This window comes from Narcine bancroftii, chromosome 9, assembly GCF_036971445.1.
Source record: "Narcine bancroftii isolate sNarBan1 chromosome 9, sNarBan1.hap1, whole genome shotgun sequence".
NCBI lineage: Eukaryota > Metazoa > Chordata > Chondrichthyes > Torpediniformes > Narcinidae > Narcine > Narcine bancroftii.
Genome location: NC_091477.1, coordinates 11,451,220 through 11,463,911, shown reverse-complemented (window position 1 = coordinate 11,463,911; position 12,692 = coordinate 11,451,220). Strand labels below are relative to the sequence as shown.

Sequence of the window (12,692 nt, the reverse complement as noted above, 5' to 3'; positions counted from 1 at the left end):
ACCCCATAGTCAACTGTGACTGCAAGATGCAATAAAAAGAGATCGTGGAGTGCAAGGAGTTTGGTGTTGGAAAACAGGGATTGGGATGTCAGGGCAACGAGTAGACAGGGCCCATGTGGGTTACAAGTTGCAATTGATTTGGGAATTATTTTGAGGCAGAGTCAGGGAGACAGAATTGCAGACATGCTAAGACATGGCCAAAGCAGGAACAAGGAAGCTCGAGTAAACTGGTGAAGTAGTGGGGAAATCAGAAGTATCGTTTAAATTGAAGCACAAGTTGATACAAAAAAAATTACAAAAAAAAGGTTTATCCAGGTGGAACAATCACTGAGCAAATTGCTTGGTGGAAGGGACAAGGGAAAAGCTGTAGATTTGGCTGAATCAACTGATAAGTGCAAGAACAGTGATAAGGGATTTACCACCTCTACCCTATAATGAGGCGTCAGAGGGTGCCTCAGAATTAACATCCCTCTGGGTCGCCCAGAAGACCATAGGGAACAATGTCACAGAGTCCAGAGTGGAAGAACCTTTTACAGCATCAGAGAAACAGATGTTGCCAAATGAATTACTGTACCTGGACTGAAATATAATGATGATAATATGATATTTTGGCAAAAAGTTGAAGAATTAAGGGAGGCTTATCATTTGACCAAAATACACAGGCACATCTGGTCTGGGTTGCCTGAGAAAGAAGAGAAAGCAAGGCAAAAGTGCAAGTGAAATGGACACCTGAGGTAGATTGGGCCTTTTCGCACCTAAAACTAATCTTAGTTCCAGGCCCAGCTTTGGGTTTATTAGTCATGAACAGACTATTCCATCTTTTTTATGGCAACCAAGTGGAGTTTAATACACAAGAACACAAGAAATACGAGTGGGAGTTGGCCACCTGGCCCATCAAGCCTGCTTCACGATTCAATGAGATCATGGGTGATCTGAAGATAAATTCATCTCCATCTACCTAGATTTTCTCCATATCCCTCAATTCTCTTACTGTATAAAAATCTTTCTAACCATCTCTTAAATATATTTACTGAGGTCACCTCCACTGATTCCATGGGCAACAAATTCCACAGATTCACCACTCTCTGGGAAAAGCAGTTCCTTATCATCTCAGTTTAATCTACTACTTTGAATCTTGAGGCCATATCCCATTGTTCTAGTCTCCCCCTCCAATAGAAACAACTTGCCTACCTCTACCTTGTTTATGCGCCTCATAATTTTGTTTCTACAAGATCCACTCTCATTCTTCTAAATTCCAGAGAGTACAGTCCCAGATAACTCAATCTCTCTTCAAACCTGGTGAACCTCCTCTGCACCGCCTTAAATGCCAGTAAATCCTTGCTCAAGTAGGGAGATCAGAACGGCATGCAGAACTCCAGATGCAATCACACCAGTACCTTGAACAGATGTAGCATAACCTCTCTGCTCTTAAATTCAATCCCTCTAGCAATGAAGGCCAACATTCCATTTGCCTTCTTGATAGCGGGCTGCACCTGGAAACCAACCTTCTAAAATTCATGAACAAGCTCTCCCAAGTCCTTCTGCATGGCCATTTAAATAATATTCTGATCTTCCATTTCAAAGTGCATAATCTCACATTGTACTCCATCTGCCAGATCCTTGGTCACTTGCTTAATCTTCTTATAGGTGTTTCCAGACTCTCCCTACCCTATGGACAATTTGCATTCCAATTCAATTTAGTGTCATCAGTAAACTTGGATACACCACACTCTGTCCCACATTCCAGATCATTTACTGCTGTTGTAGGTCAAGATCATGGTGACAAATTGCAGCCTGTTGCACGTTATTCTGTAAAACAAAACTCTAATAACAGGAATGCATCAGTGCATGCAAGCTATAGGCTGCTGTTGTATCCAAACCTGTAACACTGAGGGGCCAGATAGTCCTGCACATACCTCACATAGCCGCTCTCCTCAAGGTAGGGAAACTATGGGCAGTGTCAAGACAGCAGTCGAGTGAAAATACAGACTAAAGGCAATTTTTTTTGTAATTATCACATTTCTGTTTTATTACATGACACTAAATAGTATCTGATCTGAAAATGTGTTTTTTGAATACTTAGAAGCATTGACAAAAATCATATTGCATAGGAAAATAAATTCAGATTACTCACAGTGAACAGGTGGATATAAATAATGATGAGGCTCGCTAACATGGCTAGATTGGCCACCATTGAGAAAGGAGCCAGGTACTTCAGGTTTTGAACGAAGACCAACAAAATGAGGAATGGCAGAAAGCAGAGCATATATAAACGGCTGTCCATACTTGCATGTTCAATGGTTGAGATGTTTTGATTGCAGTCATTATTTGTAATATTTGCTGCATCCACAACCTAAAGTAAAAGGTTAGACATTAAAGTCAGGCAAATTAATTTGGCATGATTCCAGAGTAGGGAAAGCAAATTTGTTATGGTCATGAGAACCCTGTCATGCCCTATGCAAGTAGGCACAAAGAGCTTCTCAGAAAGTCAACCTCAAGGAAACTCAAGTCTCTTTGAACATCAACATTCAAAATATATTTTTACCCTCCCTTCTCAACGTTTCCAAGGACCAATTCCTTTTGCGACTCCCTGCCCTGCTTCTTCATCTCCGTTAACCACTCCTTTGCTATGCAAATAGAGGAGATGCAGCATCTGCCCTTCCACCTTTTCTCTTTTCACCTTCCAGGGATGCAAACAGTGCTTCCAGGTAAAGCAGCAGTTCATTTGCACTGCTTCCAATGTAGTTTACTGTATTCACAATAGAGTTCCCTCTACATCAGAGAAATCACACACCAATTAGGTGACTGCTATGGGAGCGCCTGTATTCAGTCTGCAGGGAGAACCCTGAGCTTTCTGTTGCCAGTTAGCAATTCCCCGCCACATTCCAACCTGACTTGTTGGGCCTCTGCACTATTAAAACAAAGCTAAATACAAGCTTTTGAAATACCACCTTGCCTTCTGTCCAGGCAGCCTTTCTGACTCAATTTCAAACTGGACAACTTCCAGTGGCTTGCTTTCTCTGTCTGTACAAGACCAGAACATATATGCTACAAGATACCCTTCTGTGACATTGGTTCAGTTTTTCTTTCTCCATTAACCCAACATGCTGGGCATGTCCAATAGTTACAACATTTTGCAATTCACATTCTGCACTAACTACCAGTCACAATTTACTCCTCCAACAACTTTGGCATCATCTGATCTTCCTCTCCACCCATTTGCTCTTCAATTTAAAACAGCTTATTCCCATGGGCAGTGACAATGCTGAACGATTAAAGGAACAACTCACACTCAGCATCTGAGACTAAACAATATTTATTTATATGTACACATGTCCTATGTATTGTTTGTCTGTATACCTGGTTGTGTATCTGTCTTTTGCACTGAGGACCAGAGAATGCTGTTCCATCTGGTTGTACTTGTGCAACTGATAATAATAAACTCGAAAATAACACCTACCTGTTTAATATTGTCAGCCAGAAATACAAAGTAAACACAGCAAAACCCCAGCTGGGTTAGAATCAAAAAGAACTCCACGAACCACCTGCCAGATGAAAAAAAACCTCAGACAATTGGTTTGACTTACTGTATTCAAAAGTACACAGAAAACACTATTACATAATTAAAGACTACCCTTTCATCACTTCCCCCCCTCCCTGCCCCACAAAAAGGGGCTAGTAACTCAGTCTCCAACTACTTGGTAGTTAGGAGAACTGAAAGGAGACAGCAGTGGAGATGCATTATAAACCATGGGTCGCAAGCACTTGCAATTGGGAAAGAGTGGGGGGGGGGGGGGGGGTGAATAGTATCCAAGGAGTCGAACACTGGGTGAGAAACTGAAGACAAGAACTATTTTTAAGCTTCAAATAGAAAATTTGAGACGTGGAGTTTGCTGAAGAATGCCAGCAACCCTGCACCAAACTGGACCTCACAGTTCAATGGACTCCAGTTCAATCTTGACCTTAATTGTTGCTGATGTAAAGTTTGCACAGGAATGTTTCATTGGATTTCTGTGGAAGCTCGGTTTTTCTTCTCACATCTCAAGTTAAATTACTCTTTAGTGTGGGTAAATAGCAAAAAAATTAGATGCTGATGGGCATGAGAGAGAAAACAGGTAACAGGAGTTCAAAGAAATGGGGAAGGGGGAAAAAAAGGGACTGATAAGATTCCTCAATTGGAACCTAGCATGGACTTGATTGGCTGAATGATGCCTTTCTACTTTAAAATAAGTAAAAATTATAATTAAGTAGAAAACTTCCTGGACAAACCATGGCCTTAAGATGAGAAAGTTATCTGTTAAACCCAGAACAGTAAATCCAGTCGTGCACTGGAATGATTTGCAATGACAAGGTTATCTGTTAAAATAGATTTTGTTTTAATTACTTGAAATTGCTTTTATCATTTTTAAATATTGACTAATTTTTGTTGTTTTTGAATGTTTTTTTGAATAATTTGATCTTTAGTTAGATTGAGTGAACATGTCTGGGAATGCTCTTTATTTAAAACTAAAGCAGATTAACTTAGTGGTTAGTGCAACGTTGTTACAAGACCAGCATCCTGGGTTAGAACCTGGCTCTGTCCATATCGAGTTTATAGGTTTTCCATGTGTCTGCATGTTTTTCCTCCAGGTGCTTCGGTTTCCTCCATGTGCCTGTTACCGTGGTGCATGTCTAAATTTCTGAGAGGCATAGATAAGGTGGACAGTACAGCCAGTGCCTTTTTCCCAGGGCTGGAATAGCAAGCACCAGGGTACATCACTACAAAATGAAGGGAGGCAAGTTTAGAGGAGACATCAAGGATAAGTTTAAAAAAAAACAGAAAATTGTGGGTGTTGGAGGTTAAAACACAAGGGCATTTGAGACAAGGAAAAGCAAAATAGAGGGGTATGAAGTAGGAATTGTTTAGTATTTTTTTTTTATAAATAGGAATCTGCTGATTCCTGAAGTTGCATAGACAAAGGCAGGTCAGTGCTTTTACCAAACATCAACAGTGGGCATAGGAAGTTTTTTTTTCTCTGATGTCAAGTCTGATCACTTGCACGCTGTCACTTATTTTACACCCCATGCCTTCATTTGCAAATGAACCCCAGTAATTTTCTCAATAGATTCAAATATGTACCTTCCAAAGTTTGACTTCTTCCGGAGCCATAATTTCGGGGACTCTTCTAAACTGCACATCACAACATTTCCATAATCCAAAAATGGCTTATGCAATCTGTATAGAGTACCATTACAAACAATACTTAGAAGTCAGTACCTTAAACATACATACACAAGACAGTATCAACAGAAAGACCTCTTTTAGCACCAACAACAGCATTTCCAGTAACTGTTTTTTTTGCATGGGGAAACTGCAAAATACATCAAAATTAAATGAGAATAATTAATGTAATTTCAGGAGAATAAATGTTTTAAAAATAGACAAATGCATTAAAAGAACATAACTATTCTAAACAATTGCTCATATGGTTTAGAAAGAAACCATTAGCAGGTCATTGACAAGATTGCAATGGGAAGGTTAGTAGCTTCAGGATCTTGGGCTTATTAGAGGACCTCCACACAGAGGAACCTGTGAGGGCAGCACATAAACACTTCTTTTCTTCCCCCCCACCCACCAAAAGATTTAGCATGTTGAATAATCTACCGCATTTCTTCAGGTGTATTGTGGGAAGTACACTGGCTGGTTGTATCATGCCCTAGATTGTAAATGGGTGTCCAGGAATGAAGAATGCCATCAAAGTGGAAAGCTTATCCAAGTCCATCACAGACATCGACCTCCCATCCGTTGGAGATGTACAAATGAAGCACTGCCTCAGGGCTGCAGCCGATGTCATAAAGAATTCCCATGCTCGTCTTTCTACCATCTTCAGGCAGAGGAACAGAAGCCCGAGGTTTAGCACCTCAGCATTCAAGAACAAATTTTTCCAACAGCTATCAAGCTCTTGAAATACTTCATACTACCTTAACCTAAAAGGTAGCACAGTTAGTGCAACACTCTATTACAGTGCCAGCGACTTGGGTTCAAATCTAACACTTTAAGTAGTTTGTATGTTCTTCCCGTATCAGCATGGGTTTTCCCCAGGTGCTCCAGTTACACCCCACCCTCTAAAACATCTGTCGCTGTAGGTAAATTGGGCAGCATGGGTTTAAATGGCCAGAATTGGCTTTTAGAGTAATGTATTTAATTTAAAATGTAAACTCTACTCCCGGAACAAAGGTTTGTCTGCACCATCGTAACGTCCTTTTCTTTTACATTCTCTTTAAAAAATGCAAATATACTTTTTAAATCTTATTTTTACTTTCATGCGATAATTTTACATTTTTTGTCCATGTATTTTGCATGCGTGTGTAGCTACAGCAAGCAAGACTTTCAGTGCATTGGGCTTATGTTCATGACAATAAACATTCATTCTGGCAAACTCTTCATTATCAATTATTCCAATCATTTAAAATTGAGCTCAAAAATAACAATTTCATTTCAAGCAGTTTTTATACATCAAATCAAAAGCATTAGATTAGAAAAACATGCTCTCCGAAGAATATTAATATAATCATAACTTACTTAGCACATAGATGGTGACTGCATTTGACCAACATTTGCATACAGTGCACAGCCACCACGGCAATGACAAGTATACTGAATGGACCAAGCTGTCAACCAATAGAAAAAGAATATTAAAACAAATTACATTAGTTTCTATCTGCTTGCAAGAGCAATAAGAATACTGCATGTCTCATATACACATACCCCAAACACAACTTGTTTTTAAGTGCTTAAATGGCAACATGACTTAAGAACAAGAGACCTATAAATGTATACAGTCGGGAAATAGAGCAGTTGGAAAGGGAGATAGGAAGTACAAAAAAGGAACTAGTAAAAAGGGATGACATAACGAAGAGAGAATTGGCAGACAAAAAAAATACAAAACATTACAAACGTACAAGGTGAAGAAGAACAATGAAAACAAAGCAAAAGTACGAACTGGGAGAAAAATAAAAACACAAAATATTAGCCTGGCAACTTAAAACAGAATAAACTAAAAGAACTGTATTGGCATCAAAGAAAAAGGACAAACAAATTACATATAATCCAACAGAGATTAATGAAAATTTTAAGGAATTTTATGAACAATTGTATCAAACTGAGAACGAGGGTAAAGATGATAAAATAGAGGAATTTTTAGCTAAAATTGAACTGCCGAAATTGCAAGAAGAGGAACAAAACAAACTAATAAAACCATTTGAAATCGAGGAAGTACAGGATATATTAAAACAGCTGCCGAACAATAAAACACCAGGAGAGGATGGATTTCCAATAGAATTTTATAAAACATTTAAAGAGTTATTAATTCCTTCTCTCCTGGAAATAATGAACCAGGTAGAAGAAACACAACACTTGCCAGATTCAGTAAGACAGCAATAATTACAGTAATACTAAAGACGGAGAGGGATCCATTAACACCAGCATCATATAGACCAATATCTCTCCTTAACTCAAATTATAAGATAATAGCGAAATTATTAGCAAATAGATTGGCTGATTGTGTCCCAAAAATAGTAAAACAAGATCAAACTGGATTTATTAAGAAAAGACGAACAGCAGATAATGTCTGTAAACTTATTAATCTAATTCATGCAGTTCAGGAAAATAAGAAACCAACTGTTGCTTTAGACACAGAAAAAGCCTTTGACAGAGTAGAGTGGAACTACTTATTTAAAGTATTACAGAAGTTCAATCTACCAGAAAAATATTTTAATTAGATTAAAGCATTGTATAATGGACCGTTGGCAAAGGTAGCAGTAAATGGATATGCATCAAACCAATTTAAATTAAGTAGGTCAATTAGACAGGGATGTCCATTATCCCCCTCATTGTTCGCCTTAGCAATAGAACCTTTGGCAGAACTGATGAGAGTAGAAAATAAAAGGGATAAAAATAAAGGAGGAGTATAAAATCAGCTTATTTGCAGATGACATCATAGTACACCTAACAGAATCAGACATCAATAAAAGAATTACATAAGAAATTGAAGAAATATCAGGGTACAAGATCAACGCAAAGAAAAGTGAAGTGATGCCAATGAGTAATGCGGATTATACAGAATTTTAAAAAGAATCACCATTTAAATGGCAAGCACAAGCAATCCGATACCTAGGTATCAGGTTAGATAATAACTTAATCCACTTGTACAAACTAAATTATCAGCCACTAATAAAGAAATTGCAGGAAGACTTAGAACATTGGAAAGAATTACCGCTAATGTTGATAGGGAGGGTAAACTGCATTAAAATAAATGTGTTCCCAAGGATACAATACTGATTTCAAATGTTACCAATTCCCTTAACAGAGAAATTCTTTAATGAACTAAAGAGAATAATAAGGAAATTCTTGTGGAAAGGGAGGAAACAGAGGATAGCATTAGATAAATTAACAGAGAGGTATAACCAAGGTGGTTTGCAGTTACCAAACTTTAGAAATTATTATAGAGCCGCACAATTAAGGTATTTATCAGATTTTTGCCAGACAAGGGAAAAAGCAGACTGAACCAAGATAGAACTAGATAAAGATAGAACTAGATAAAATAGGGGAGAAGGTACCGACTGGAACATATACTTTATGTGGGATGAAAAGTTGGTGCAATATAAAAGCTCACCAGTATTGCAACATTTACTTAATATATGGAAGATGATCCACTTAGAAAGGAAAAAAAACAAACAAATTACCAAATACCAAAGTTATTATTGACGCAAAATCCACTAATCCCTTTTACAATAGATAACCTTTCCTTTAGAGAATGGGAGAGAAGAGGAATCAAAAGAATAGAAAATTGTTTTTTGGGGAAATAATTTATTAACATTTGAACAGATGAAGTACAAATATGGAACAACTCATGGTACAATGTTTGCATATCATCAACTTAAATCTTATTTAAAGGATAAATTGGGAAGCAGATTGAGATTACCAGAAGGAAGCAGCTTTGAATATGTGATTACAGACACAATGATAATTAAAAGATTGATAACATACTTGTATATTGAGCTGCAAGAGAAGGAAAATTATGAAATAAGCTATAAACCTAAACAAAAGTAGGAAAAGAATTTAAAGATAAATATAAAAAATGAAGTATGGGAAAAGTTAAGTTCTGGAACTATGAAGAATACAATAAACACAAGGTTACACATGATACAGTATAATTGGTTACACAGGGTATGTATCACTCCTCAAAAGTTAAAAGAATGGGATCCAACATTATCAGATAGATGTTTTCGCTGTAAGAAGGAAATGGGAACAACAATACATGCAATTTGGGCATGTGCCAAAGTGAATACGTTTTGGGAAGAACTAAATCAGATATTAAATAAAATCACAAAATAACATACTTAAAGGAAAGATCTCTGGATTTTTTGGTACAAGAAGAATTAGGCCTCAAATTGGATAAAGCACAATAAAGATTCATTATGATAGCCTTAGCAGTAGCAAAAAAATGTATAATGTCAACTTGGAAAATGGAAGAGAGCGTGAGAATACAGCAACAGTACATGGAAATGAATAAATGTATTCCATTGGAAAAAAATAACAATTTAAAAAATAAAGTCACATTGTTTGAACAAATTTGGGAACCATACATGGAACATAAAGAGCTTGCTTACGACCTCCATCTCCTAAAATGAAAATGATAAGAAGGAAAAACGACCCGATTCAGTGTGTAACAAATAGATGATGCATTTTTCTTGTTTATTTTCCTTTGTGTGAAGATATTGTTTTATGATATTGTATATGTTGAATATTTATGGGTTTTGGAGGGGGTGGGAAGAGGGGAGGGAGGGAAAGGGGTAAAAAAGGGAGAAAATGTCACTGTGTATATTTAATGAGAAAGGTTTGTACATATTTTGGTTGATATGGTTCACAGTGTGAAAAATTAAAAAAATATTTAAAAAAACAAAGTCATGAAATTTAATATTGTAAAAATGAGTGGGGTAGAGAGATCCATGAATGCTCAAGGTAAACACATGGCAAAGTAGAGGTTTTGAATGTTCCAAAATTGCTGATTGTCCATTTTCCTCTATGGGCATTGCCCAGATCTGTGTTTTATTTTTTGGCCAATGAATTGTTACTTTGCTTCAGTATTTAAAGACAAAAATAAAATAAAATAGAAACAGAAAGGAAGGCAAATTGATAAACTAATGGAAATTGAATAAGAATAAAACATTCTAGAAGTAAACAAGTAGGTATTATTTAGTGTCAGTTTCATTTAGACATTTTGCATGTACAAAAACAAGTTCTGGGAAATTCTCTCATCAGATTGCAGCACTGACAGCCTTTCATTCTGCTCCACCCTGTATTACTCATTTCTACCTGACTCCTTTGTTTCCTCTAGGCTTTCTCCCCCTTTGTCTGGAATTTGCTGCCAATCAACTGCCTCTGGTGAATCAGGGAGGGCTGATCGATGATGGCCAATCACCTCTGTTCCTTGTCCAACCCCTCCCACCATGACCTCATTATTACCAGCCATCTTTCCTCACAAGTTCTGATGAAAAGTTCCAGCTTCACTTGTCAAGAATTACTTTTCTCCCACTGATGCTCCTCAATATGCTGAGCTGCTCCAGTGAATTGCTTGTAGATCCAGGACAGCAACAGGGCTAACTTACAAAATCGGTCACTCAGCTCACTAATCACCCCTTTGTGTTTACAACAAAAGCAATATCTTTTCAATCTAGAGGCAAATTAAGTTTTAGATAAATCTGTTCTTCCATCACAAAAAAGACAACTTGTGTAATTGTTTCTAGCTCAAACTTCCTTCTCTCATCCCATTTGGACACAAACTACAGGATTCAAACATATTACAATGACAAAAAAAACCCCAGCAGTGATTACTAAAACTAATCAAGTAGCAAAGGATTCAGGATGAATGGCACCACTCTGAAATAAGGAGAATTGGCCTACAAACTGGTAGAATTAAGTTACAGAATTTTAAGAAAACATAAAGGGTGTATTTTATTCTTTACAATGTCAAGCTGCTATCTTTAAAGGGGAAATTATGTTTTTTATCACCAATTCACATACACCTGGTATCCATTTATCTTCAAAATTGTCGATAGCTAGACAGTTAGAACAGGATGAGATTACCATTATCAACTATTGAGTCTTAAATAAAAGAAGAATTAGGGATAAAACAAAAGAATATCATCTTTCACCCCCTCCACCTCTCCCCATTGGAAGCCAAGAACAGAGGTCAACATGGCTTTAATAGCTTGTGTTGGGCCACAACACTCAGTGACAATTGTTCATGAAAGTGAACCACTTTTTCCTCCAACCACATGAACAATGGAAATACAGCAGCAAAGAATTTTAACAATTGCTTTCTGAAGTTACAGAAGGAGAATGAAGAAACCCGAGTAGAAATTTTCGCTCAGCTTGCTTGACATACAAACTGACAAGTTATTCACCAAGTGAAAGTAAACTTCATTGTTAATTGATTAAGCAGTGGATATCTTTTTTTTTTCTTTGGCTTGGCTTCGCGGACGAAGATTTATGGAGGGGGTAAAAAGTCCACGTCAGCTGCAGGCTCGTTTGTGGCTGACCAGTCCGATGCGGGACAGGCAGACACGATTGCAGCGGTTGCAAGGGAAAATTGGTTGGTTGGGGTTGGGTGTTGGGTTTTTCCTCCTTTGCCTTTTGTCAGTGAGGTGGGCTCTGCGGTCTTCTTCAAAGGAGGCTGCTGCCCGCCAAACTGTGAGGCGCCAAGATGCACGGTTTGAGGCGTTATCAGCCCACTGGCGGTGGTCAATGTGGCAGGCACCAAGAGATTTCTTTAGGCAGTCCTTGTACCTTTTCTTTGGTGCACCTCTGTCACGGTGGCCAGTGGAGAGCTCGCCATATAATACGATCTTGGGAAGGCGATGGTCCTCCATTCTGGAGACGTGACCCATCCAGCGCAGCTGGATCTTCAGCAGCGTGGACTCGATGCTGTCGACCTCTGCCATCTCGAGTACCTCGACGTTAGGGGTGTGAGCGCTCCAATGGATGTTGAGGATGGAGCGGAGACAACGCTGGTGGAAGCGTTCTAGGAGCCGTAGGTGGTGCCGGTAGAGGACCCATGATTCGGAGCCGAACAGGAGTGTGGGTATGACAACGGCTCTGTATACGCTTATCTTTGTGAGGTTTTTCAGTTGGTTGTTTTTCCAGACTCTTTTGTGTAGTCTTCCAAAGGCGCTATTTGCCTTGGCGAGTCTGTTGTCTATCTCATTGTCGATCCTTGCATCTGATGAAATGGTGCAGCCGAGATAGGTAAACTGGTTGACCGTTTTGAGTTTTGTGTGCCCGATGGAGATGTGGGGGGGCTGGTAGTCATGGTGGGGAGCTGGCTGATGGAGGACCTCAGTTTTCTTCAGGCTGACTTCCAGGCCAAACATTTTGGCAGTTTCCGCAAAGCAGGACGTCAAGCGCTGAAGAGCTGGCTCTGAATGGGCAACTAAAGCGGCATCATCTGCAAAGAGTAGTTCACGGACAAGTTTCTCTTGTGTCTTGGTGTGAGCTTGCAGGCGCCTCAGATTGAAGAGACTGCCATCCGTGCGGTACCGGATGTAAACAGCGTCTTCATTGTTGGGGTCTTTCATGGCTTGGTTCAGCATCATGCTGAAGAAGATTGAAAAGAGGGTTGGTGCGAGAACACAGCCTTGCTTCACGCCAT

At 38.7% G+C, this 12,692-nt stretch overlaps 1 protein-coding gene across 4 annotated transcripts in view; it reads right to left on the bottom strand.

Moving 5' to 3' along the window:
• slc36a1 (solute carrier family 36 member 1) overlaps nucleotides 1-12,692 on the bottom strand; it is a 63,361-nt gene that overhangs the window by 45,165 nt on the left and 5,504 nt on the right. For all 4 annotated transcript variants that reach the window (XM_069898152.1, XM_069898150.1, XM_069898153.1 and 1 more), the window contains exons 4-7: nucleotides 6,563-6,651; nucleotides 5,120-5,215; nucleotides 3,461-3,545; nucleotides 2,135-2,353 (exon numbers count right to left, since the gene is read on the bottom strand). In XM_069898152.1, the coding sequence (XP_069754253.1) occupies nucleotides 2,135-2,353; nucleotides 3,461-3,545; nucleotides 5,120-5,215; nucleotides 6,563-6,651 (489 nt within the window). The remainder of the gene's footprint in view (nucleotides 1-2,134; nucleotides 2,354-3,460; nucleotides 3,546-5,119; nucleotides 5,216-6,562; nucleotides 6,652-12,692) is intronic.